The 25,534-nt window shown below is 54.9% G+C and overlaps 1 protein-coding gene across 4 annotated transcripts in view; it reads right to left on the bottom strand.

Annotated features, from left to right (window-relative positions):
* Window positions 1-14,425: 14,425 nt before the first annotated feature.
* The window catches only part of LOC116823689 (hexosaminidase D-like), a 34,161-nt gene continuing 23,052 nt past the window's right edge, over window positions 14,426-25,534 (bottom strand). For all 4 annotated transcript variants that reach the window (XM_075069133.1, XM_075069132.1, XM_032778445.2 and 1 more), the window contains 5 exons: window positions 25,371-25,453; window positions 22,285-22,363; window positions 20,093-20,194; window positions 18,378-18,467; window positions 14,426-17,078 (listed from right to left, as the gene is read on the bottom strand). In XM_075069133.1, coding sequence (XP_074925234.1) covers window positions 16,895-17,078; window positions 18,378-18,467; window positions 20,093-20,194; window positions 22,285-22,363; window positions 25,371-25,453 — 538 coding nt within the window. In that variant the 3' untranslated portion in view covers window positions 14,426-16,894. The remainder of the gene's footprint in view (window positions 17,079-18,377; window positions 18,468-20,092; window positions 20,195-22,284; window positions 22,364-25,370; window positions 25,454-25,534) is intronic.

The following is a 25,534-nucleotide window of genomic DNA, read 5'->3' as shown; positions in this document are numbered from 1 at the left end:
GGGAGGCCGGGACCAGCCCCCGGGCAGGGCGGAGCTGCCCGGCCCAGACCCGGGGCGCGCTCCGCCGGCGAGTCCCCTCCCCGGGCACCCCTAGGGCGCACGGACGGACACGGAGCGATCCCTGGCAGGGCACCTGAATCCCCTCGGCTGGCTGAGGGCTGGTGACAGGGGCGGGTCTGTCGTGGGGGGGAGGGGTTATGGAATAGGGTGAACCGAGGAAGCGGGGTGTGGATACATTGGGGGGCAGGGACTGGCTGTTCCTTATAGGGTCCTGCAGCCCCGGTGCCTGGCTGGGCCCCCTGAGGGGGGCCCCAGCGCTGCTGCTGCTGCTACTCAAGGAGCAGTGTCTGGCTGCCTGCCGGGGGGTGCCCCTTGGCTGCCGGGCAGGGTCCCCAGAGCGGGGAGGGGGGGCAGCCTCCTCATCTAGGATGTTTCACCATGAGCCTGGGGAAGACCCTACAGATCAATTCTGGCTCCGCCTGGCTCTGCTGCCCATGGAAGCACAGGTGCAGGGGGCCGACCACAGGGACAGACTCGGGGACTTACTTTAAGGCCAGAAGGAACCATTGTGATCGTCTTGTCCGACCTCCTGCCCATCGCAAGCCACAGAACCTCACCCCCACACTCCTGTAATAGACCCCTGACCTCTGGTTGAGTTACTGACATCCTCAAATCTTCTGTTAAAGACTGTGTTACAGCGAGTCCACCATTTACTCTAGTTCAAACCAGCAGGTGACCCCTGTCCCATGCTGCAGAAGAAGGTGAAAACCCCTCAGGGTCTCTGCCAATCTGACCTGGGGGAAAATTCCTTCTCCATCCCAAATAGGGCAACCAGCTCCACCCTGAGCATGTGGGTGAGCCCCACCAGTCAGACACCTTGGAAAGAATTGTCTGTAGTAACTCAAAGCCCTCCCCATCTAGGTTCCCGTCTCTGGCCTTTGGAGATATTTGCTAATAGGAGTCGCGGATGGGCCATATGCCATTGTAAGCAGTCCCATCACAACGTCCCCTCCATAAACGTATTGAGCTCTGTCTTGAAGTCAGTTAGGATTTTCCCCCCACTGCTCCCCTTGAACAGTGTTCCAGAACTTCACTTTTCTGATGGTCAGAAACAGTCGCCTAAGTTCAAGCCTAAACGTGTTGATGGCCAGTTTCTAGCCATTTGTGCTTGTGCCAACACTGGCCTGTGACTTAAACATCTCCTCTTTTTCTCTGGTGTTTATTGGGTGCTTCATTTGTCCACATGATCAAATCAGCACAGGCTCCGACGCAGTTGTGTCTGGATTAGCAGCAAAGATGGGGGTGGTGTGGGGGTGAGAGCACTACAGGTACTGGAAAAGCTCTGCTCCCCATTAACAAGGTTCTTCTCCAGTAGCCCTTCTTCCCCTGGTCTGTTCTGAGTGTTGTGTTTTTATTGAGGATTGAGGGGCATCAGCAGATCTCTGAGTGTGGGGAGCACAGGGGTGCAATGCTATGGGGGCAGGCAGGGGGCTGCAGGTCAGGATGGAGGGGCATGGGCAGAGCTGAGGGCACAGGAGTGGAATGCTATGGGGGCAGACAGGAGGCTGCAGGTCAGGATGGAGGGGCATGGGCAGAGCTGGGGGCACAGGGGTGGAATGCTATGGGGGCAGACAGGAGGCTGCAGGTCAGGATGGAGGGGCATGGGCAGAGCTGGGGGCACAGGAGTGGAATGCTATGGGGGCAGACAGGAGGCTGCAGGTCAGGATGGAGGGGCATGGGCAGAGCTGGGGGCACAGGGGTGGAATGCTATGGGGGCAGACAGGAGGCTGCAGGTCAGGATGGAGGGGCATGGGCAGAGCTGGGGGCACAGGGGTGGAATGCTATGGGGACAGGCAGGAGGCTGCAGGTCAGGATGGAGGGGCATGGGCAGATCTGGGGGCACAGCAGCAGGATGTGACTGGCAGGTCAGGGGGCTGCAGGTCAGGTTGGAGGGGAGTCAGCAGAGCACCGTGCTGGGGTGGCCAGGGCTATGGACCAGGCCTGAGGAGCGCTGGCAGAGTGGTGTGTGGAGAGCCCACTACTGGCCCAGTGGGACTACTGTGGGCCGTCCCTGATGTGCACTGGCAGAGCCGCAGTAGAAATTTGCACTGGGGGTTAGCCCCTGGCTCCCTTTCCCAAGCCCCACACTTGCTCAGATATTTCCCTTTCAAAGCCAAGGCTCTGAAGTGCCTGGTCCGGTCTCCTCTTCCCCTCTCCTTCCTTTGGCCTTGGCAGGCACAACACATCAGGCTTTGGCAGCTAATAACATGGAAGAGGTGAGCAAGTTCCGTTTCTTTAAATAGAGTCCTGATTACTTTCTAACTTTCCACTTTTGTAGCCACGATGGCCAGGGACATTAGTCCACTTGCCTTTGTGTCATTTTATTTTTTAAATGGTCAGATATTAAAAGTGTGGAGATGAGAAAAAGCTGCCAGGAATGCCTGAGTCTATAATGGGCTAACAAGATGCTGAGAAACCTATTGTTCAACGTGATTGACTAACGTACCAGGCTTAATGCTCCAGTGAAGCCAAGTAAACAGGGTGATGACATGAACGCCCCATGTGCATAAAACTGGGTGGAAACAAAACAAAGTTCAACCAAACTTCTTTTCCAGGCCATCTGCCTTGCAGGACCCTCAGTAGCCGGGGACCCTTCCGGAGTGTTTGCCCCTGGGGCTGGTGAGCTAAGAGGCTAATTGCCAGAGAAAGTCCCCATCAACCAAGGCTCCTGCAAGGCAGATGGTCCAGAAAAGAAGTTCAGTTAAACTTTGTTTGTCACAGATTCTGTATTTAATGCAAGTGGTTAATGGCTGCAGTGCAGTGGCCTCGGACTACAGCAGGTATTTGGCTGAGACCAGACCCAGTGCCTATAACCTTGGCTAGAGCGCACAGAGGGGGCAGCACGGGTGTGAGTCTGAGTTTAAAACAGTGATGACCACCTCTGTAAGCGGATGTGCTGCAGCCTCCCTCCCTGGCCGCTGCCCTTCTCCACGCCTGCCCCTTGCCCAGGCTGTGTGCCTTTGGGCAGTATCCCAAGTACTGTCTCACAGCACAGCCTTCCAGGACAGGTTCCCCCTCTCTGCTGGCCCTTCTACCCCCAGTGCACCGTGTCTCTTGCCAGGAGTCGAGCATGTCTTTCTGGGCCTCCTCCCCGCCCCAGCCCCCACCCCCACTTGGCAACCCCTGGATTCCAGGATGAAAACACTTTCTAATCTGCCCTTTAATCCAGCACCGTAGCGTTATGCCATTGGCAGTGAGATCTCTGGTTGCTCCTTCATCAAGCTCTGCCAAGCCAGGAGCTGCCTTCCTGTTCCAAGCCAGGGTATGCCCACAGTGAGGTCCCTGTGGAATTCATCAGCAATGATCAGTTTCAGAGGGTCCTCTGTGCTGGCTGTAATCACCTTGTCATAGGGAATCACTGGCATCTTGTAGGGCGTAACAAATCCTTCCTTCACCCTGAGCGTCTCCTCTCAGGCCCCTTGTGTCTAGTTTAGCTCCATCCCTGCTAGGGGCCTAGATTCAGCAGTGATGGGCACAGGAGAGACACCTATAACATGCACAGAGGATCTGTCCTGATGTCCTCTCTCTCCATTTGGCAGTGGGACTGGATAGGTCTCCCCACTCCAGATGATACCGCTATGACCAACTGACTATGCGCATCAGCAGAGTTGGCAATGGCAATGCATATGCTCAGCAGCAAGCCTTCCTCCCGGGGGCGCTAGAGGGCAGCGGATCGAGGACCCAGAGCAACATGGTTCTCCCAGCCAAACAGCGAGACCTCAGTCCTGTCACTGTCCGTTAGCTGCCCTTCCTCCGCGGGTGTGACTGGGCCTTCGGTCCCCAACCCTGCCCGGCACATCTGGGCAAAATTAATTTCTGCGTGGCTAGAAAGCAAGCGGATCCGTGGCCCCACTCTGGTCAGGAAACACCCACCGGCACTTCCAATGCTTGAGTCTCATGCCCTTGGCTATGCTCTGGCCACTCGCTCTGAACGTGATCATTTGCATGGAGTGGCTCTGCTGAACTGCAGAGAGCTCTACTGAAAACACACTTCTTTACAGCTTGAGTGGCAGGCCCAGGTGTTCCAGCTTGAGCTGGGACAGACTCACCCCCGCTGTGGGTCGGGCACAGGGTGGGGCATGGAACACACACTGACCAATGGGTTAGTTACACAGGCACCAATTCACCTGCCAGGCACCTGGCACCATCGCTGTGCAGTCCTCAGCAGATGCCTCCACCTGGAACATCTCTAAACCCAGCTCTCCTCCATCACCAGCACTGTTCCCAGGAGCTTTCAGACTCCCTCTCAAACCCGGACTGTCTCTGAGGAGTGTCGTTCCCAGCCCAAGTCTCTGACCTGCCTGCATCTAAACCCACTCCTTGACTAGCCTTTCGGCAGCAAAGTCTCATCAGTACCCTGCCCATACCTTACCAGGGCCTCTGCTTTGATCAACATTGCAATTGGCTTCACCTAGACGTATAAAAGACGCATCCATGCCCCAATCTTGTGCAGGTCCTGGAGCTGGCCCAGGAGCCATGGGATTCCTTAACAGCTTCACCTCGTTCCAGCTCTCCGAGGAGGCAGCATTCGTGTGATGAGTCTTGAGGTGCCTCATCACAACAGAACTGCAGAGATTCGTGGGGCCCTGGTGTCACCCATTGAGCACCACACTGAAGGGAACTGCCAGCATCACGCCTCGCCACAGCGTAGTGGAGCCCTCACCACTCAGCAGGGTCCATATCTTGCCTGTCATCCCTGCTATGTGGCATTATCCCCACAGATGGATCACAGTGCCAGCGTGGAAGGGAAGTAAAGGGGTGGGGGACGATGATGGGGAAAGCTTGGCATAGAACAAGGAAGGCAGCCTGGTGCCTCTCTGGTCATAGACTCGTCTGATTAGAGGAATTCCCACACACACTCCGGCTAGCCTTGCTGCGAGCCAGCATCTCCTGTCCCATGCTGAGACAACTGAGCTGCTGGTACAGTTGTGAGGAAAAGCACCGAGCATGTCACTGCAGTTCGTGGCGTCCCGGATCCCATCATGAGTACATGGGTGAGCTCTTTGGAAAAGTGCTTGTGAAGCCGAGGTTTGCATAAGTTTTCAGATAATGATGACTGGCACCAAGAACTGCATTGTGCGTATGTCGCTGATCGTTAGCCTCCTAATGTCCCAGTCAGCCAGTCAGGGTGGAGATCAACCACCTCACTTGACTGACTCAATGAATAACCCCTCCAGTCGAGACACAATTCACCCACAAGCAGTGAACGCAAAGGCGGGGGCAGGAAGCCGGGGTAGCTGCTGTCCCTCTCTCGTTCAAACAGCCCCAGCCTGAGGGACTAATCGGCCAAATTGAGCCTCTCGCCGGCGGAGCTGGTCTGAGGTGGGAGCCACCTCTCCCAGGCCAGTCTGGTAGGAGCTGCACCGTGCTGGGTTCAGCTGTGTCACCAGCCTTGGCCACTGTGGTAGGAGCACCAGTGAGCTGGTGCATGGGACCCCACTTCCTTGACAGAGCTGGTAGGACCCTTAGTGAGCTCCGCTCACTAGGTGCCATCATCCCAGGCTCAGCTGGTAGGTGCTACAATTACTTGGGCTCGCATAGCTTCCGTAAACCTGGCTTAGCTGGGTCTGGGAGCTGCCCGATGCAGGGCCTGGCCATCACCCTGCTCCCCAGGCATCGCCTGAAATACAGCAGAGAAACAGCCTCGCAGCAGCTATTCAGCAAGAGCAAATGCTCCAGCAGCTCAGCTAATGCTAGATAAACAACTGAGCAGTAATTATGGAGGGGAGCCAGCCCTCTCTCTGTGCTGCAAAAATCCCCGCTGGGCACAGAGCACCACTGGTTATGCCCTCTGCGGCTGGGGCAAAGGGAGGGAACGAGGAGGATGGAAGGAAGGGGCAGGCCGGAGAGGAATTCTCTTTCACATGCTCTTTCCCAGGGTAAATTAGTCTGTGGACACAGAGGGAATCTGCTCCATAACTTGCCTGGTTCTGGTGCCAGCCTGGCCTCTGAACTGACAATCCCATGATTGTCAGGGACTCAGATGGGGGCTGGCTGCCCACCGAGGCCAGATCCTGCTGGCAGGGTTAAATTAAACGTACAGACTACACTCCATTGGGTTGGAAAGACTGGCTGGACCTCTTCTCCTCCCTGCTTCTATGGGTGGAGTTATTTCATAGCCCCAAACCAACCCCACCCCTGGGTTCTCTCTGCTAACACTCACCCCACACCACCCTGCACCAGTGCTGAGATGTCCCCTCAGGATGTTCTTCCTACTATTTAACCGGGATTGGTCTTGCACCCGTTTCACCCCCTCCTTTCTCTTGTGCCCTCGCTGCTTAGTCAGAGTGAGCAGCCCCTGTTCTCTTGAGGCCATTGCTCGCCAAGCTGAAGTCAGTGGGGTTGTGCCAGGGTAACTTGGCTCAGTAACTGGTCTCCCACAAGCATCCGTTCTCCCAACTGAACTGAGCCAGTTATTGTTTTAAAGTGTGTTCCAAACCTTCCTGCATGTTTGTGGCTCCCCTGCCAGCTCCCTCCCAGTCCTGTAGGTCTAAACAAAACCAGCACTGACTGTACTGAGGCCGAATCCAGGCCAAGCTGAGAGGGAGTCTGGAGTGAGCGAGACAGGGGGGAGATCGTTTACATCATACCCATAATTTGTGGGGCACTGAATGGAAGAAATGGCATGTCTGCTCCCAGATCCTCTGGGCTCTGCTGGCATTCAAGCATTTCCTCAAGGATACCACAAGAGAAACACTGCTCGAGACATGGTCATATCAAACTTGGCCTGTGCTTTTATAAACCCTGACATCAACAGAAAGGTCTTAATTAACAGGGAGAGACTGTGGCGCAGCGGGCAGAGCACTAGACTGGGATTCAGGAGCCCTGGATTCTATTACCGGCTCTGCCAGTGACCTCAGGCAAGTCCCATTTTGTCTCTGCGCTTGTTTCCCCTCCCCTGGTTTGTGTGCTTAGACTGTAGCCTATTTGAGAGCAGGACTGTCTCTTCCTAGGGCCCCCATCCGCCAGGTATTTGGGATCCTAAAGGCCATCGATGTCCTGTGCTCAATGGATAGTAGGAACCTACATCCCTTGGAGCATGTGAGCCTGTTTGTCTGTACAGCACCTGGCACAAGAGGGCCCTGTTCGTGGCTGGGGCCCTCAGGCACTGCTCTAATGTTAATCATCATTTTAACAAAGAAAACGTGAACATTTTAAACAAAAGCCATCACGTGGGAGTGGGTGAAAACTAAACACTGAGCAGCGAGAAGCTGAACGTGAAAGCCGCTAAGTGGAACTGAAAGAGCCTATAAGTAACAGCGAAACTGACTTACAGCGTTTCCCTCTGCAGAGGGTGAGAAGGATGAACCATTAACAGAATAAATAATGGCAGGATGGGGGAACCTGGATTTTAGATACTCGCTTACTTCTAACAATCCAAGGTGTCAGAAGCTGGGAATGGGCGACAGGGGATGGATCATTTGATGGTTCCCTGTTCTGTTCATCCCCTCTGGGGCACCTGGCATTAGCCAAAGTTGGAAGACAGGATACTGGGCTAGCTGGACCTTTAGTCTGACCATTCTTATGTTCTTAAGGTGGTTTTAGATAACAAAATGTGCTTGGGCGCAATACATGAGTTTTTAGCTGACAATGTGCCTTAAAACACAAATCAGAAATTCATTATAATATTTATTCCACCTAGAAGCTAGACAAATACCAGTGAAGGATGCTGCCCTTGTAGCAAGGAAGCGGAGCACATACTGGGTGGGAAGCGTGCCCAGTGCATGGATTATAGATTAAAAGCAGATGAAGGAGGACTAAAGAGGTTTCATTTTCCGTTAGGACATGTTTTTAGTAACATTTGAAATATGAAAATTCACTCCTCATTATCCTGTTTCCTCTGTCTCACACTCCGATCAGAGGCTGTTTGAGCGCCAGCTGGCATTTCAGGCTGTAGTCTGGCTTTCAACTGGCAGGCTTTAATGGGGGACACAGCACGTTCCTTCCCATTGTTAGATACACCTAGCATGACTGGAACAGAAAGAACGCTAAATGTTCTCGTTGCCTTTCCCCAGCGATGCTGTGTCACTGGGGGCACCTCATCTCCCAGGCTGGCCAGTTCCACCTTCCCATGCCCCAGCCCAGCGCTGCTTTTGAGACTGGGTGCTGATGCCTCAGAAGGCAGCTTGGCTATTGGCCTGTTTTCACTGACAGGTTAACATCATGAAAACCTTTCTCTCCAGCTCACACTTGCACACTTCAAGTGCCACCTCTAGCCTAGCCAGCCGTCAGGGCCGGCTCCAGGCACCAGCTTATCAAGCAGATGCTTGGGGCAGCAACTCCGGCAAGGGGTGGCACTTTCACATATTTGGTGGCAATTCGGCGGAGGGTCCCTCACTCCTGCTGGGAGCAAAGTACCTCCCCCTGAATTGCTGCAGATAGCGGCTTTTTTTTTTTTTTTTTTTTTGTGGCTGCTTGGGGCAGCCAAACCCCTGGAACCGGCCATATCCCTTTCATGGTCAGTACATGGCTTTGGTTTAGGTGCGAGCCACCTCTCCCAGGAAGAGATTTCCAGCCACAAGATTCGTGCTTCAAGGGAAATTTTGTCCATTGGGCTCAGCACAGTGAGTGGGTGAGTCTCTGGCCGCTTCCCACCTGGAAATGGAATTTGTGATCCTACTTGTTCCAGCCAAACCCCCAGCTCCAGGTGACCATCTTGCTGGGAAGCAATAGCTTAGACAACGCTGGCGGGGTGGGGAGCCCAGCATCACCAGGGCCGGATTTAGGGGCAGGTGACCACCTGGGTTGCAGGCTTGTGGGGCCCCTGGCTCAGGGTGCTGTTTGGGTTGTTAGCCACAAAAGGGAAAATAGAATGTTTGTAGTACAATGTTTTCAGCCTTCTGGGTGTGGATTCATTTTTCCATGAACCTCCTAGAATGTTCTGGACCTTTGTAGAATCTCATAGAACCTTCCAGACTTTCTGAGAACTACATTTTCCTCGAACCTCCTAGAACATTGTCAGCCAGGCCCTCACAGATACACCAGGGGCAAGGTGTTGCCAGTCAGTCAAGGAAATGGGCTACAAATGCAATAAAAAAATAAAATATTTAAATGTAACAAATTGAGAGAGGTGGGAAAGAAGATGCTCCTCGCCTGGGGCGCCATTTGGTCTAGGGCCAGCCTTGAGCATCACAGATTGAATGTGAGAATTTCAGACCTAATCAGTCTCCTCCATCTCCCTAGGGCCTCTGCAGGGTTGCTCCTTGGCATCAGCCCTCAACAACCGGTGCTGCCCCTGTGGGGTGGTGTCAGATGCATTTGACTGGAAACTCATCTCCCTTTGGCTTTAACAACCAGAGTAAGGCCGTGACCATTTGCATTTCCAAACCATGTTCTCATGTCAGCAGGACACAGAGCTGGCACAAGCAACAGGATTTTTAGGGGCAATGGGGGTGTCTCTGACTCAGCAACTGACGAGGCAGCCCAGCCTCTGCAGCACTGGGGTAGGAGCCGGAGGCAGTTGCCCAGCCCCATCTTAAGGCAACCTAGGGGCCTGCAACTCATAAGGGATGGACTCTCTTAACATAGGGCTCCCCTCACCCCCAGGAGCTACTCCCAGCTTTGAGCATGGAGGGCAAGGCTGGGGCCCTGACACTCTGTTGTGATGCTACAGCCATGGATCTATAGAAAAGCACATGGCAGGCTCTGTCCCCCTCCATCTCCAGCTGGGGGATGATGTGAAGGGCCAGTTCATGCACTGCGGTGGGATCGGACAAGCCTCTGCGATACACTATGGGGGTGATGCTCAGAGGGGCCCAGCACATCAGCTGAAATCAACAGGGGCGCCATGTGCCCAGCGCCTTGGGGAGGCAGGCTCTGGCTGTGCGCATCCTGCCAGCTGAGCTGGCACAGCCATGGCTGAGGTCTGCTACCTCCCTTCCCCCCAGGAGACTTTTCTAACTCCCATTTACAGCCCTAGGAATGCCAATGGAGATGGGCACACGGACGTCTGCCCCCTGCCCCCACCGGGCAGAGCCGTAATCCAGATAGTTCTCAGCATATTCGAGAACAAGGAAAAAGCTTAAGCAGCAGAGCCTTGTTTATTCAGCTCCCTGCCTCAGCTGGCCAGTTTTAAACAGGCTCCTCCCTCTTTAGCTGCAGAATGCAGATTTCCATCCTAGCCCTGGCATGCTGTTGTCCTTAAAGGGCCAGCCAGCCAGGATAGCTGAAAGAGGGCACAAGCCTGCGTGTATGGGACATTTCACACACTCAGCAAAACAGGCACTTGGAGCAGGTGTGCTGCGTTGAGTACTCTCCCTGCTGCAGTTGTCACTTCTGCTGCCTCCTTCAGCCCACAGCTGTGCACAGCTGGAACTCTGAATGGCTCCAAGGGCAAAGGCAACAAGGGTACCATTCACAAGGGGGCTGTGCCCCTGGATTAGCACCTCACTCCACTCCCAGCTGCAGCAATGCCTCTGTTCTGCTGTCTACATACTTGATGTAGACAGTTCCTGGCAGTGCTTCCAGGTTTGAATGGCCACTGGCCTTAGATGGGAAATATCTGCCTCCTCTAGGTCCCTTCGTTCTTTGACACCTGGACCCCTCCATCCCATGCAAAGTTGCCCTTGGCCCCCTTTTATGACAGGCAGCTACTTCCATCAGCATCCCTGGGTCATAGGCCAGAGCTAGAGCCACTGTCAGGTTTTCATTGCTCAGTTACCCATCACTCGACACGTTCTGCTCCGCTCCAAACCCTGCGTCCTTCAGAGCTGCAGGAGGGTGGGAGCTGTATCAGCTCAAGCAGATTTCAGGGGCATTGCATGGAGAGCAGAAAGCAGGATTCAGTCGTGATTCCATGTGATCTGCTTCTCTCCAGGTTCTCGGGAAGAGACTGAAATGTTCCAAGAAAAAGCAGCAGCAGCTGCTGACTGGGACATCTCACCTTTCCCTGCTACCCACACCCAGACATACATGCACAATACTGGCCCCCGTTCCTATCCTGACCAGCTCCCACGGATGGCAAGGAAAGCCCCTTGGCAGAGGGTGCCTGTGGGATCAATGGGAGTATATGCAGTGTATAGCAGGACTGCATGGGGGGCTACTCCTATTTTTTTTGTCCTTTGCAGCACCCAGTCACTTGAAAGCTCTCTCCCACTCTGCTCTCTCCAAGTGCATCTCACTGGAGCAGCTGTGCCCTGCTCCGGCACCATCAAAGCCACCTTTGTTTTGGATCCTCCAGGCAGCTGGTTTCAGAACCATCCCAACATCCACACTGGTACCTGCAACAAAAGCCAAAGCTCCCGGCTAATCTGTGTATGCGATGCAGAGCTTTGTAAAACCCACACAGGTTAAGCTGTTCTTGGGGAATTTTAATTTCCAGCCCTAAGCTGCCATGCATGGATGCTGGGAGCTGTTAGAAGGCTGTTCCTCCTCCCCAGAAGCAGCTGCATTTCAGTGATGATGCAATCTCTGACCACAGGCTGCGATCCTCGTGACCCAAGAGCTAGGGTTTGTTTGTAACCCATTCTAGCTTTATCCCCTAGACTGGAACTCACTTATAACTCCTCTCTCTCATTAAATACATTAGTTGTACATTTTCTCTCACTAAGCCCGCTGCTTTGATGCGCTTGTTAACTCCAGCCATGACACCAAGCTGCGGGTTCGGTCTCTCTAAAGGAGCAGCAAAGCGAATTACATCTGTGAGTATTCCAGGAGAGGCCATTTTGGGGCAATTTGGGATGGGGTCATTCTGCAAACAGTAACGGGGTGGTGGAAGCTGAGGGGGCACCTGCCTGGCTGTTGGCTACAAGCAGAGCAAGCACACGGTGAATTCTCACCAGCGCCATTGAGTGTGAAGAGAGACCAGGCTCTGCTCCCCTCATGGCGGCATCCCACAGCTGTGGAACCCATCTAGCACTAAGCAGAGAAGGACTCTGCCCCCTTACAAGCCTCCAGGGCCATGGATCCAGGTCAGCGTCTCCCCCATCCTGCTTATTTGCCTTTCCCAGCCCAGCAACAAAGGCAAGGCTGGCAAGCCAGGGGCAGGCTGGTGCCATGGGCTGCAGGCTGGGGGGCAGGGAGCTCATCCAGCTGAGCCCAGCATTGCCCTTGCCCGGAACATGCAGCAGTCGAGGGGGTTGGAAGCACATCCTTGCTCAGGGCCTTGTGGCAGGGATGCTGGAGCTCAGGGGGCTCCTTCGCTGCGGTAACAGACCTGTTCAGAACTGACCCACAGCCATCTGCTGCCCTCCACCACCTCCCAAAAAGAGGGTGCTGGGGAATTTGAGCCTTGGGTTCCCATTTCATGCAGAGTACCGTCATTCTGGAGCAAGGGCTGCTCTCTCCCACCCCCAGGTACCAAGCAGGGATGATAAACTGGGAGTGCTCTCCTTGTGACTTTGCCACAGAGTGCCCCCAGCTGCCCTCCCACCCCCGCTCCTGGCTGCAGCTGTTAAGGCCGGTTTCTGCCCCGGGCTGGATTGCTGCATCCCTCCACTGTCTTCCTATTGTTGCTGGACACGTTCCCTGGCCCCAGAGGCAGGGCATGCTGCCCTTGGAAGGTATGCTCTGCCTGAGAGATGGCTCCCTCAGGGTGGAGGCCTGCACGGCCCAGAGTAACAAAGATCGGGCTGGTTTTTGCAGCCCAGGCCTTTACACAAGGCTACACCTACCTCTGCCTCTGGGCGCTTCGACTAAGCAGGGTTCAGATATCAAGTGGAGGAAAGCGAGCTAAAGCCTACAGGCCAGCGGAGAGGGGCTCAGTCTCTCATTTCCTACACCCTGACACGCTGCCAGCCAGGATAGCGAGCGGTGCAGGGAGCCCAGAAATGCTGATCTGCTGCCCTCTCTTTAAATAGGGGCTTTTCTGCATCCCCTCATCCCAAGAGGAAACCCCTCCACCCATTCTCTCTAGAGCCAATTCTGCTGATGGCGTTAGCCCATGCAGGGCTTTGCAAACAACCTCATGGCTCAGCCCAGTGTCCCTTGCTCCAGGTCACACCTCCTCTGTGTGGCACCACAGGCATCCCTAGAGCAGTGCCCAAGGCCAGCCCAGGGTAGGCACACTCCCAGGAGCACCCCGGTGTTATCATGGCGCAGGCAGGAAGCAGTGCCTGAGCAGCAAGGCCGTCAGGCTCCAAAGAGACAGATACGAAGTGCCTGGTCCAGCCCGGAGAGCAGTGGCTGTGTGTCGGCTCTGACACTTCCCAAGCTTTGCGAGGCGGCCACGCCGCAGCCTTTCCAAGCTCCCATTGTGCTGCTGGTGCTTGGCAAAGCAGCTCAGGGTCCTCCAGCTTTCAGGCACCTGGGAAGCACCTTGCTGGCATCCATAGAGAACAGCGCCACCTCCTGGCTGAAAAATCCATCCAGCTCATCACACCCAAGACTTGCAGCTTCCCGGGGCCAGGAGCAGTGGGGCTGGAACTAGGGCACAGGGGGTGCAGACACACCTTCTGGCTTCATGTTGTAACAAACACCAAATAGATGACAAAGAGTCCTGGGGCACCTTATGGACTAACAGATGTACTGGAGCATAAGCTTTCGTGGGTAAATACCCACTTCGTCAGATGCATGTCAAATAGCTGGTTTCCATCTGCAGCACCCCTGGACCTGAGCTACATGAAGCACGTCAGCAGGGAATAGCTTCAGCTCTGCCAGTGCCCCTCAATCCTGACCCACAGCCCCCTGCTACCTCAGCCCTGGACTCCCCTACACAGCTCTGCTAGGGCCCCTCAATCCTGACCCACAGCCCCCTGCTGGCCCAGCCCAGCCCTCCAGCTCTCCCAGTGCCCTTCAATCCCGACCCACAGCCCTGGGATCCCCCCCAGCTCTGCCAGTGCCCCTCAATCCCTACCCAAAGCCCCTGCTATCCCAGCCTCCACCCATAACTCTGCTGTCAAACGCACCCGTCGCTGTTCCACGATCCCCACACACAGCTTCCATCCATGACAGCAGCATCCACGGACAGTTTGATCCTGGGCCTGGAGACTGCCACTCCTGGCCAACAGCATGGTAGTTTTCTGGTGGACCAGAGCCGTGTCCATCCAGGGCTAAGTCTGCGTCTGTCAATGCTGCAGTCAGAGGGGTAATTGCAGCACATGGGGGGACACTAACTCAATTACAGGTGGCTTAGGGGAGCACCAGTGCAGCGAAGCCTCAGCAGCACAAGTTCAAGCCCACTTGGGACCCTGTGTACCCACTTGGCGGCTAGGCTGTGCTGAAGTCCACGTTGTTGCCTTTTCCCACCCTTTCAGCCTGCAGCCAAACTGGGGTTTTAACCTAGGCTCCCCTGGGAGAAATGCCTGTTTAGCACCAACCAGCCATGCCGCAGAGCCCCGTCCTCAGCCCAGGGACTGTTCCCAGAGAGAAGGAAGCAGCCCGGAGGGGCAGTAGAATCGGTAAAAGGGACTCTGGCCACAAGTGACGATTTGCTGCGTTTCTTAGGAAAATACTTTATTGTGGAAGTCGGTATTACATGAGCTTTCTATACAGTAAAAAAACAAATTAGGCTCAATATATTAAACCAAATACCACTGGCAAACAGGAGTCCTCTCCATGTAGTCATTGGACCCAGGTGTCACTCACTGTATTACAGCAACATCAGCTAGTGCAGAGACAGTGGCAATCCAAGAGGAGCCTGGTGTCTGCCACCTTCCCTGGGGAAATGAAACATCCTGCTGTACTACGGCCCACAGTGAGAACCTGCCAGGGACCCTAGCCCTGTGACTGGGGGGGAGGGCAGGACACGATACATCGCACACTTCACTTTGGACTGTAACCCCATTGCTTGCAATATGTTCAGATGTTTGAGATCAGGGTCTCCCACCCCGGACTTGCCCTTTACTCCACAGATCAGAAGTCACCAGAGTCCCCTGCCCTCTCAAACAGAACCGATATTAATATGGCTGCTTGCAGAGACTGCTGCTACACTGAGTTACCTCACATTAAATAGGCCAAAATGTTGGTTCTTGCACCAGCATCAATTTTACCACAGCCTGGGGAAGTGTCTGGACCCAGTGCTGCTGAGGAACCAGCGGGGGGAGCTCACACATTGGGTGTTGTCAGTCCCACCAAGGCAATGAGAACTCCCAACTCCAGGTGGATTTAGAGTCCATAGGCCAACCACCAGTCCCTGTCCACAAGCTGACCCCCAGCATGTTCTGAGCCCTCTGATACCCATTAGTGTCTCTAATTTGTGTCCCACTGTAAGGCCCAGGGTCTATCACCATCCCCAGTAGAAAGGCAGCTCCTGCTCTGGGGCATTTGCCAAAAAAAGACTCTGCCCCCCCGCAAACCCTGCAGGCCTGTTTGGCAGCATTGTCCTTGGAGGAGCCTCCCAAAGCAGAATTGTTCAGCATTTGCCTAACCCTTCCCCAGACTGCAATGGACAATAACCCTCCCAAAATTTCCTGGGGTCCTGCATGGGGGAGCCTGGTGCAGAACAGCAGCGGCTCTCCCCAGGGACTCACCTGGCGTATCAAGATCCATATCTCCAGAAGGAAACAGATCGTGGGCATCAGATCTCAGCGTTCAAAATAGATACCACCAGCTCAGAGTACAGCTACTCTGCCATCGGAGGAGCCACTGCAGCTCAAGCAGGATTATGGGAATTAGCTTTGACCTTGCTAGTGCAGCTAAAACAGCAGTGGGGCCACGGCAGCATGGCTTCAGCACAGGCTGTACATGCCGGTCCAGACTGCTGGCTATAGATTCCCATTGCTAGCCCACCTCACTGCTACTTTTAGCCAAGCTAGCTAGATTACAGCCTGAGCACCGAGGACACCTCTGACTGCAGTGCAGGCAAACGCTAAGGGTGGAGTTTTCAGCAGCGCTCAGTGTGGGACTGCACCTGCTGCAGTCAGGGGATGTTTTACCAGCGAGCGAGGCCAGCTCCAAGCCCTTTGGAAAGCCCCACTCCAAACAGCCCAAAGCCTAAGCAAGTCATCTCTGAATTCACCACTGCCATGGGGCCAGTGTGCGCACTAGTCACCTCGCTGGCACGGAGGGAACAGATTCACCTATTTTCAATGGGTCACCAATCTGCGACTAGTGCAAAGAGCACAAGACCTCATGTGATATCCACTCCCCAGCCTACACTCAGGGCACTGCTCTTCCCCAAGTGGCCGGAGAGTTGGCAGAGACCCAGCTCCCCCACGAGGAGAGGCTCTGTCTCATGCATTTCCATTCAGACACACCAACACTTCGGGTGACCAGGAGGCAGACGGGTGTCTCAGTCCCAAATGAGCTGGTCACTGCAGAGAGAGCTTTCCCAGGAAGGCCCAAACATCTCCCATTGTTACGGCTTTGTGGAGCGCCAGGCTGGGGACAGACAGACCCTGGGCTCTTTGAGGAAGGAGGGCACGGCTTTCCTACCTGGTCCCACGAAGAAGCGGGATCCGCGAAGCAGGTCTGCGCTGCCCGACGAGGGTGGATGGGGGCTGAAAGGCAAGCCAGCCCCATCCCACCTCTCCTGGGGGAGCCGCAATGACAGCCTGATCCTGGGCACGCAGGAAAAGGGCACTGCTCTGAGGTTGGAGAACACATTGCAGCCACAGGGCTCATAGCTCAGATGGCCAGCAACTCGCTGGCTGCACCTGCTGTCTGGGATGGCCTGCTCAGAGCCACTGCAGTGCCAAGCCCAAGACATTCACAGCTGCCCAATCCCAGAGGCTCCCCATGGCCTCGCTCATACTTTTCAAAATGATTTTAGGGACTAGTGTGAAGAGTGGTTGGAACAGAGAGGGAGCCAGGAAACAAGACTAGCCTGGGGGTTGCTAATGGACTACGACGAGGGGAAATAAGCTCTGGCCAGGGTCCCCACATTCCCAGCAGCTCAAGCCCACTGTGCGGTGAAATTGGGCTCCTCACTGCAGCAAGCCAGCCTGGGCTCCCACCCCTATAAGGCCTTGGGCTTGGCGTTCAGGCGGATGATCTCCCTGTAGTCCTGGACGAACTCCTGCAGCCGGTCCATGTAGGGATTGACGTTCTCCTCCATCCACTCCTCCACCGTGTCAGGGAAGTAGATGCTCTCCAGCTGGGAGCGGAAGTTCTGGATGAAGTTCTCCCAGTCCTCGTGGATCCTGGCGGCAGAAGGCGACAGCGCGTCAGAACCAGGAGCCTGCGGCATTTGCAGGGGTGCAGGCTGATTAACAACCATTACCACAGGGCTTGTTGTCATGGGACTCTGAGTGAGTCACAGGGGCACCATCGACCAGACAAACCCCACAGCACTGCACTTGCTGTCACCAGCCAAGCTCCTTTCATGGAAAGATCTCCCCATGGACCTAGGCTTCGCTCTGCACAGCGCTCCGGTACAGGTGAAAGGCTCCGTTCTGGGAGCTCCTCCCAACATGCCCCCCAGTCACAGAGACAGAGTCCTTTCAACATAGCAGGGGGGCAACTGCATTGCCATGGCAACCGGCAGGGGCTCCAGGGCAGGCCCAGATCCCAACACTCTTTTAGAAGTTGATGATGCCCTGTCAAGGCCCACAAGACCCCTGGGTGGAAGGCCCTCCTCTTCCTCCCTACTTTACAGAGGGGCAGCCAAGCCCGGGGGCTGGTCCAACATCACTTGGGAAGCTTAGGGCAGAGCCAGGCTTAGGACCCCGGTCTCAGCTCCCAGCCCAGCCCTCCTCCCATCATTTGAGAACTAGTTGCCTGGTATGTAACCAGCCCCCCGCCCCACCGGCCCCAGGAAGGCAGGAGTGGGCTTTGTGGGAGTGTCACCTGCTGACACATCATTGCCACGTCAAGAGACCCCGGGCCCAGTGACCTCTGGCGGCTGGGAAGAGGCCACTGGTTCTCCCAGGAGAGCAGCAGGCCACTGCAGTGAGCACTGCACTGGGAGCCCCAGCCCTGGGCCCTCACAACACTCAGCGGTTAGAATTCAGCTCAAGTTAGGACTGCCACTTCGGGTGCGACATCCTCAGAGGGGCTGAGGCAACCCCCCCCCCGCAGACAGGGAGAAGGGGTGGGGTGGGGATCAAGGTTCTGGCTTGTGAGAGTCCAGCCCTGGCTCTTAGCAACACAGGCAACTTGGTTTGGGCACTGCCTTCCCAGGGCACATGGTGCTCCCGCCCTGCATGCCTTCCCCAGAGCTGGGACAGGGCAGGCCCATACTGCCCCTCTTGGCCCCGTGCCCTGCAGAGGTTCACACTGGGCTGAGTTCAGATTCTTACTCAGTGGGGACCTCGCGGGCGGAGGCATCGCTCGTGGCACAAGGCCTTCACCCCGCCTTGAAGAAGAGCCCTGGGAAGGCGAACGCTTGCTTCCGTTCCTCTTCCCAGGAGCCCATCACACAGAGACTCCGCCAGGGCCACCCAGCGGTACGAGTCCCATCTACCCTGCTCCCAAGAGCAGACCAAGAGGGCCCCACGTACTTCAACACCTTGCTGCCGAAGTTCTCCAGGTTGCGCGGGTTCCCGAACTGGTGCTTCCTGTGGTACGGGCTGAACCAGCCCTTGATGGCGCTGACGTGAGACACAGACAAACGGACCCCACCCCAGAAACACCAGGTTAATTGTTTTGTAACTACGCCTCTCCCCCAGCAGGTCTTGCCAGCGACAGCTAACCCATAACAAAATCACCAGAGAAGTGGACTACGGGCAGGCCTGGCAGCAACATCTCTACCTGAGAGTTCCCCAACACTTATAGCTTATAGCTTGGCCAAACACTAGCTTCTTTGGGCCAAAGTTTCCCATGCCGGGCGTCTGCCTCAGGCTGAGTTTTTATGTTAAAGTTTTAGTGAAAAAGGTTCAGCTGTTTGTAGTACATGATTAAGGGAAAATCCATTAAGCGGGTTAAAAAAAATAAACTGACCACCTTTTTCCTTGAGAAGCACCAGCACCCCCATGCTTTGAGGCAGGGATTTGAAATGTGGCAGGGGTGTTGCCCTGGTGTCAGGGAGGTGCCTTTTGCCACACCTGTGAAAAACTACCCAAGTTCGGCCAAATTACAAGCCTATGAAAAAATAAAATCATCTCAGTTTGCACATGCTTGGTAGAGTTTGGCAGCAAAACTCTCTTTTCATCTGTACTGAGCATGCTCCATCCCCACACAGCTCGTAGTGCAACTGGATTGTAAATGCATTATCCCCATGGCGCATGTGAGCATGCCCTGTCCTGAGGCTGCAGGGCTTAGCAGGACTTCCCCTGAAACTGCTCCCCACAGCAGCTGGGGGAGGCTGTGGTGCTGGGCAGAGAAACTGAGAGGAAGCAGCATGTCTCCCCCATGCACTTAATGAACCCCCAGCTGGCACCCAGGAGGAATACGCCTGACTCGAATGCAGAGGGGGCTAGAGCTGGAGTGGGGTATGTGTGCATGCAGCTGAAAGGGAAGATTGGGACGAGGACCTTGAACGGTGGAGGCTGGCAGGGGTGAAAGTAACTTGAAGGACTTACCGGTACTCCAGAGTCCTTTGGGGGTGGGGGTGGGGGCTTACCAGAAGAGATGAGGCCTTTAAATCACCACTGAGGGGGCCCTGGCCTCTGGCAGAGCTTAAAGGGCCCAGGGCTCCGCTGCAGTACCAGCAACTGGGAGCCCCTGGCCCTTTAAATCACCACCAAAGCCCCACCGCTGCCACCCCAGGGTTCCAGCAGCGGGGCTTGGGTGGAGATTTAAAGAGCCTCGGACAGTAGCAGCAGTGGAAGCCCCAGGCCTTTTAAATCACCACCCAAGCCGGGCTGCCAGAGCCCCGGGGTAGCAGCGGCAGCTACCAAAGCCCCAGACCCTTTAAACTGCCGCTAGAGCCCTGCTGCCAGAGCCCTGGGGTAGCGGTGACAGGGCTCCGGGAACAATTTAAAGGGCCTGGGGCTCCAGCTGCTGCACCGTGCTGGGGCGTACCCGCTTAAATTCACCTCTGGAGGCTGGGCAGGGAAAGAGACTGAAATCAGCCCAGAGGCTGGGCAGGGAGCCTGGGAGGAGTCACTGATTCTGCACACCGCTGGGCTGGACGAAAGCTAGAAGGAGCAGAGCCCAGAAAGGAGCTCCAGTAACCCCCCTGCTCCCAGCACCCAGCCTCCAGCACTCTTCAACATGGGCCAGGAGACTAGGGTAGGGTACAGAGCCCAGCTTCACCCCCACAGCACTCAGTTACCTTTCTTCCTCCAGGGCTTTCACAATGCTCTCTTTTAACTGGCCATTGATTTGCTCGACCATGCGATAGACTTCAGAGCCTGGAAATGCACCATTCCCGTCACTAGGAGAAACACACAGCAGGAGCAGACGTGAGCCATGGGATAGTTACTGATACAACTAAGGAAGCAGATCCCCAAATCCCCATTTGCTCTCAGAGCTGATACAGGGGACTTTCCATTTCATCCAGTTGCTGGTTAATGCAACCAACCATTTTGGAATCAAAGGACACACAGCTTCCTACTCCAAAGTGCTGGGCAGCCACCAATCCATCCCCACCAAGCCTTGTTGGTTCAGGCCAATGGCTACAGAGAGTTGGAATTTAATTAATAAGGAAGAGGGCAAGTTTCCAAGCAAGCCAGGAAAGAGGAGAGAACCCCCCAAAGGCCACCCATGACTTCCCCTAAGCTCTGTGTCACACAGCAGGTCCTGTTCTATACCAGGGACTGGGTCATTATGTGAATAACGCGCTCAAATGGATAGGGAGACACTAGATCACACTAAGAGGACATGGACTGATAGATGAGAGGGATACTGGTTACACAGTTCTCACTGCAGATGTTTTAGGTACGTAAAACAAACAAAGGAGCTTGCCATATTATGGAGATATTTACTTTCTGGCTGCTGTCTGAGTTACTCAGCTGGCCCCCCAATCACTAGAGTGTTGGAGCACCTTGATATCGGATGTATTTACCCACACAGCACCCCATGAGGCAGGCAGGGCTATTGTCCCCATGGCATAAATGGGAATGGCAGCACAGAGAGGCTAAGTGACTCGCCCAAGGTCACACAGGCGTCTGTGGCAGAGCAGGGGAACAAAGCGGTCTCCCAAATCCCAGGCTCCCTACCTGTCTAACAACTGCATCCTCTGAATGCAAAGTTCCTCCGCCACCCCCCCCGGGGTTTTACCTGCTAAAGCAGGGGTTCTCATACTGGGGGTTGGGACCCCTCAGGGGGTCACAAGGTTATTTCATGGGGGGCGGGTCACGAGCTGTCAGCCTCCACCCCAAACCCTGCTTTGCCTCCAGCCTTCATAATGGGGTTAAATATATAAAAATGTGTTTTTAATTTGGGGGGGGTCACACTCAGAGGCTTGCTATGTGAAAGGGGTCCCCGGTACAAAAGTTTGAGAACCACTGCGCTAGAGAACCACAAGTGGTGTGGCTGGACTGATCCAGCCCCGGCTGAGAAGCCTTTTGCCATCAGCTGGAGTTGCAGTAATACCAGTGAAGGAAGGATCCTCAGAGCCAGACGACTCCTTGGAACCCAGAGTTTGGGTGTTAGGATGCAGCTGCTGGAACATCACCACCAGGGCAAGACTTTTGATTATCTTGCCATTAAGGAGCCTTTAGAGAGAATCTAAACACAGAAGCTTGGATCCACCTCTAAGGCTTTCATAGACGATGTTTAGAAAAATTATGAAGCACATTTTGCCAGAGTTTTAAAGGGCTACAGAGGCTGCTAGAAACGAATTGAACCACTAGCCCATTAGCCAGCAGCCACCACAAGGCAAGGAGAGTAGCGCCCCAGTGCAAGAAGGTGCAAACTGAGGGGCGCCTGGAGACCAGGTTCAAAGTGACGCCAGGACGCCTGCCTGCTGAACTGAGGCACCAAGCGTGTCGCAGAGAGGGGCAGGGGAGATACATGGAGGCTGTTGGGGTGTAAGCACCAGATGCCTTCACACCAAGCACCTGCTGCCGGCGAGTCTGGTAGGCACAGAACCTGCACGCTTCGGAGGAAGGGTCATCACTATGGAAGAAGCAGCTAAAACAGAGGATTGGTGGGTTAGACACAAGAAATGCCTAGTGGTTAGAGCACTAGCTTGCAATGCAGGAGGCCCAGACTCCCTGTGACACACCTGGAGCAGATCACTCCATCTCTCTGTGCTGCCTGGCCCAACCTGTACAATGGGGATACAGCCCTGCCCTGCCTCAGGGAGCGAGATGCTCCACTACTGGGGGGGGGGTCAGACAAATGCTACAGACACAGACACGGGGTGCAGCAGGCTCTTGGGATGTGCTGGTACGACCTACAAACAAGAGTTAAACGGAAGGACTAGGACACAGCAGGCCAGTGTAAGCACTCGGATCCACAGGTGCCGGGCAGCAGCCCTGGGAACCAGCCAGTTGGAACAGACTGGCCTGCGCAACGTACCACGTGCTCTTCTCTAGATTGATGCTCTGGAAGCCCAACATGTCCAGGATTTTCTTTTTAGTTGCTTCAGTAAATCCACCTAGAGGGGGAGGAGACGACATACGAGTTAGCAGAAGGGGAGAGGCCAGTGCAGGCAGGAGAAGCCCCGAGAGGGAGTTTAAGCTTCACCCAGAGGGTGGCTGTACTGGCAGCTTGCTATGAGCTCAAAGGGGGGCACCGTGTCTGCACGTGGAGCCAGAGCTGTGCTCCCCGTCTGAGGAGACACACCCGCGGTAGCACCCATCCAGCCAGCGTGGTAAGGACAGTAGAGTAGCTGTAGGAGCACAGGCAGCGGCGGGAGAAACATGTCTGGAACCCTTGGGTCCATGCTCGCGGTGGCCAGCCCCAATGACCACCGCAGATCCACTATGCGAAGCGTGTGCTGGCTGAATGAGAGCTACATGGGTACATCTCCACGGGCAGGGAGCTGCACCTCGTGCCAAGGCTAGACATACCCTTAGACTGGTCAGCGGTCTCCCAACAGAGCGTCCCAGCTGGCCAGCTCCTCCCCGTCTCCCCACGCGCTAGGAAAATGGGAGCCTGCAGGCACGTGGGCAGATGCACTGTGGCTGTGCCCATTATAAAGGGGAAAACAAATACCCAGGTGTGACGAACTGGGAACGTTCTTAATGCTTTCTCTGAATACTGTGTTGGTGCCTCAGTGTCCCCTATGCAGATCTTAAGTATCTAGGTGGTGGGATAAGGGTGTGTGATTGTTGCAGAGCAAAGGGCCAGTGCACCTAAATGCCTGGCACTCTGTCTCCTAGCAACTGATGGCCTGGGCCCCTCCCTGCAAAGGTGCCAATTGAAGGTGTTGGAGACAAAGAGGTCAGGTGATCTCCTGGCCCAGGGAAGGGGCTGAGCAGAGAGGAGGGGCTGGAGGGGGTTGTTAGTCTGGCTGGGGACGAGGAGTGAAGTGCAGACGTGGGGGGTCTGGCTCACTGCCCCCCAGAATGGACCCGGCCGAGGGGTCCAGTTCACTGTACCTACAAGCTCTCTGTTTTAGACCCTGTTCCTGTCATCGAATAAACCTCTGTTTTACTGGCTGGCTGAGAGTCACGTCTGACTGCAAAGTGGGGGTGCAGGACCCTGTGGCTTTCCCAGGACCCCGTGGCTTTCCCAGGACCCCGCTGGGTGGACTCACTGTGGGAAGCCCACAGAGGGGCAGAGGATGCTGAATGCTCCAAGGAGAGACCCAGGAGGTGAAGCCATGTGAGCTTCTTGCCCTGAACAAATCTGCTCCAAGGGAGAGAAGGCTCCCCAAGGTCCTGACTGGCTTTGTGGGGAGCAGTTCTAGAGCATCGCCCAGGGACTCTGTGACACCAGGAGAGCACTGTGAGCGTCAAGCAACAAACAGGACAGGCTATGGCGGAACACCGGCTACTAGCCAACCACAGCACCTGCCGGGCATACCGACTTCCAGCACAGCCTCCCTAGGCATCTGCGGGGCTTTGGAACACTAGGCACTGCTCGCTTGTTCAAGGGGCGTGTCTGGGGAACCCCTTGGGTAAAACGGCCTCACATTTCCCCGCCCCCCAGTCCTCTCGCTGGTCCTGATGCAGTACAGCGATTCTGAAAGCAATCACAGAATGCGTGGGGATGGTACAGCATTCTGAAACATCAGCTCTTGGGCAGAAAGCTCTGCTCAACCTGATCTGGATTATAGTGTGCGTGCATGCACTCCCTCACCCCAACCCCGCAGGAAGAACATCTTGACTGTGATCACTTAATAAAAATAGCATGGAGGACCAAATGCCCCCCAAAAGCTCAATACTATTTTACAGGCAACCGTTACCCTCCTGGCTGCCAACATGGAGGTTCAAAGCCAAAGCAGTTGCTTTTCTAGCACAAAATTTTCACCCATCAGGGAAACAAACAGCAAAATTGCATTGCTCACCTAGTGAGCAACACTCCTGGAGGAGCAGTGCTGCATGTATATAGCAGGCAGGCTGGGCTGAGGCCACAAAAACACTCAGTGTCTTGCCAGAGAACTGCACAATTCTGGGATGCCTCCTCTCACCACAGGAGCTCCAAGCGTGGTGAGCTAGGAGTTATGACACTGTTGCTTTAATCCCAGCCTTCTCACTGACGCCCTGGGTGCTTCTGGGCAAGTCAGCACGGGCTGGTCTACACACACAAGGGTGACCAGACAACAAGTGTGAAAAATCAGGACAGGGGATGGTGGGGGCAATAGGAGCCCATGTTAAAAAAAAGCCTCAAATATCGGGACTGTCCCTATAAAACTGGGACATCTGGTCACCCTACCACACACTATTGGTACAGCTTTACCTACATCGGTTTGAAACCTGGATAGCCAAAGCTGCACAACCCCCTAGTGTGGACAGATGGAGTTACACCAGTATGAAGGGTGCACATACCACAGGAGCTCATTCCTGTAAGTTAAGGGCAATATGCTGTACATTGTATTTTATATACATACATTGATAGAGGCTGAGTGATACCTCATTGATGCTGGTGGGTTTGACAGCTGCCTTTTATCCAGGAGAAGTGTGAGAAGCAGCCAGAAAGCCAAGGAGACATTCAGAAAAGCACTGGGAACATGGCCCCAAGAGAGCTTTTAAAGCAGAGTGCTGGCTGGCAAGAGGCTGGGAGCTATGAGTAAAGACACTGCCTCCTGTTCGATTCCTCCTGTGTCCAGAGACACCGAACTTTGTGTTCAGCCTTTGTAAATACTGCAGAGAAACACCTGACTCCACCATCGATTTCGCCTCCTAACAAAAACAACCCACAAGACCTTGAACACTGGCTAACTGCTTGGGTCAAAATGGGGAACAATGTAGCTCATACACCCCAACGAAACAGTTAAAAATTGAGCCAAACACAGTTTTTTGTACGAAGCCTTCGAGGAAGCCAGAGATTAAACCGCACAAGGGGTTAGTGGTAGACTCATGAATAGAACCCAGGAGTCCTGACTCCTAGTCACCTGGTCTAATTGCTAGACCTTGCCGCCTCTCATTAGAGGGCTGGGTTAATTCAGGCTTGCTGGCACCACCCTGCCTTGCATGCCCTGGCAGCGAGCCCCTCACCATTCACCAGCGTCTGCAGACATATGGCCAGGGACGGGATCCCCACCGGCAGCAGCTCACACAGCACGGAGTAGTGGTCGTACCTGCGGGGACAGGAGACCAGCACATGGTCACACTGAGAAACCCCCTGCCCATCAGCGTTCTGCAGAATGGTGTCCCCAACC

The sequence above is a fragment of the Chelonoidis abingdonii genome, chromosome 9 (assembly GCF_003597395.2).
Source record: "Chelonoidis abingdonii isolate Lonesome George chromosome 9, CheloAbing_2.0, whole genome shotgun sequence".
Classification (NCBI taxonomy): domain Eukaryota; kingdom Metazoa; phylum Chordata; order Testudines; family Testudinidae; genus Chelonoidis; species Chelonoidis abingdonii.
Note: the sequence above shows the minus strand (reverse complement) of the source record. Positions and strands in the feature narration are given on the sequence as shown.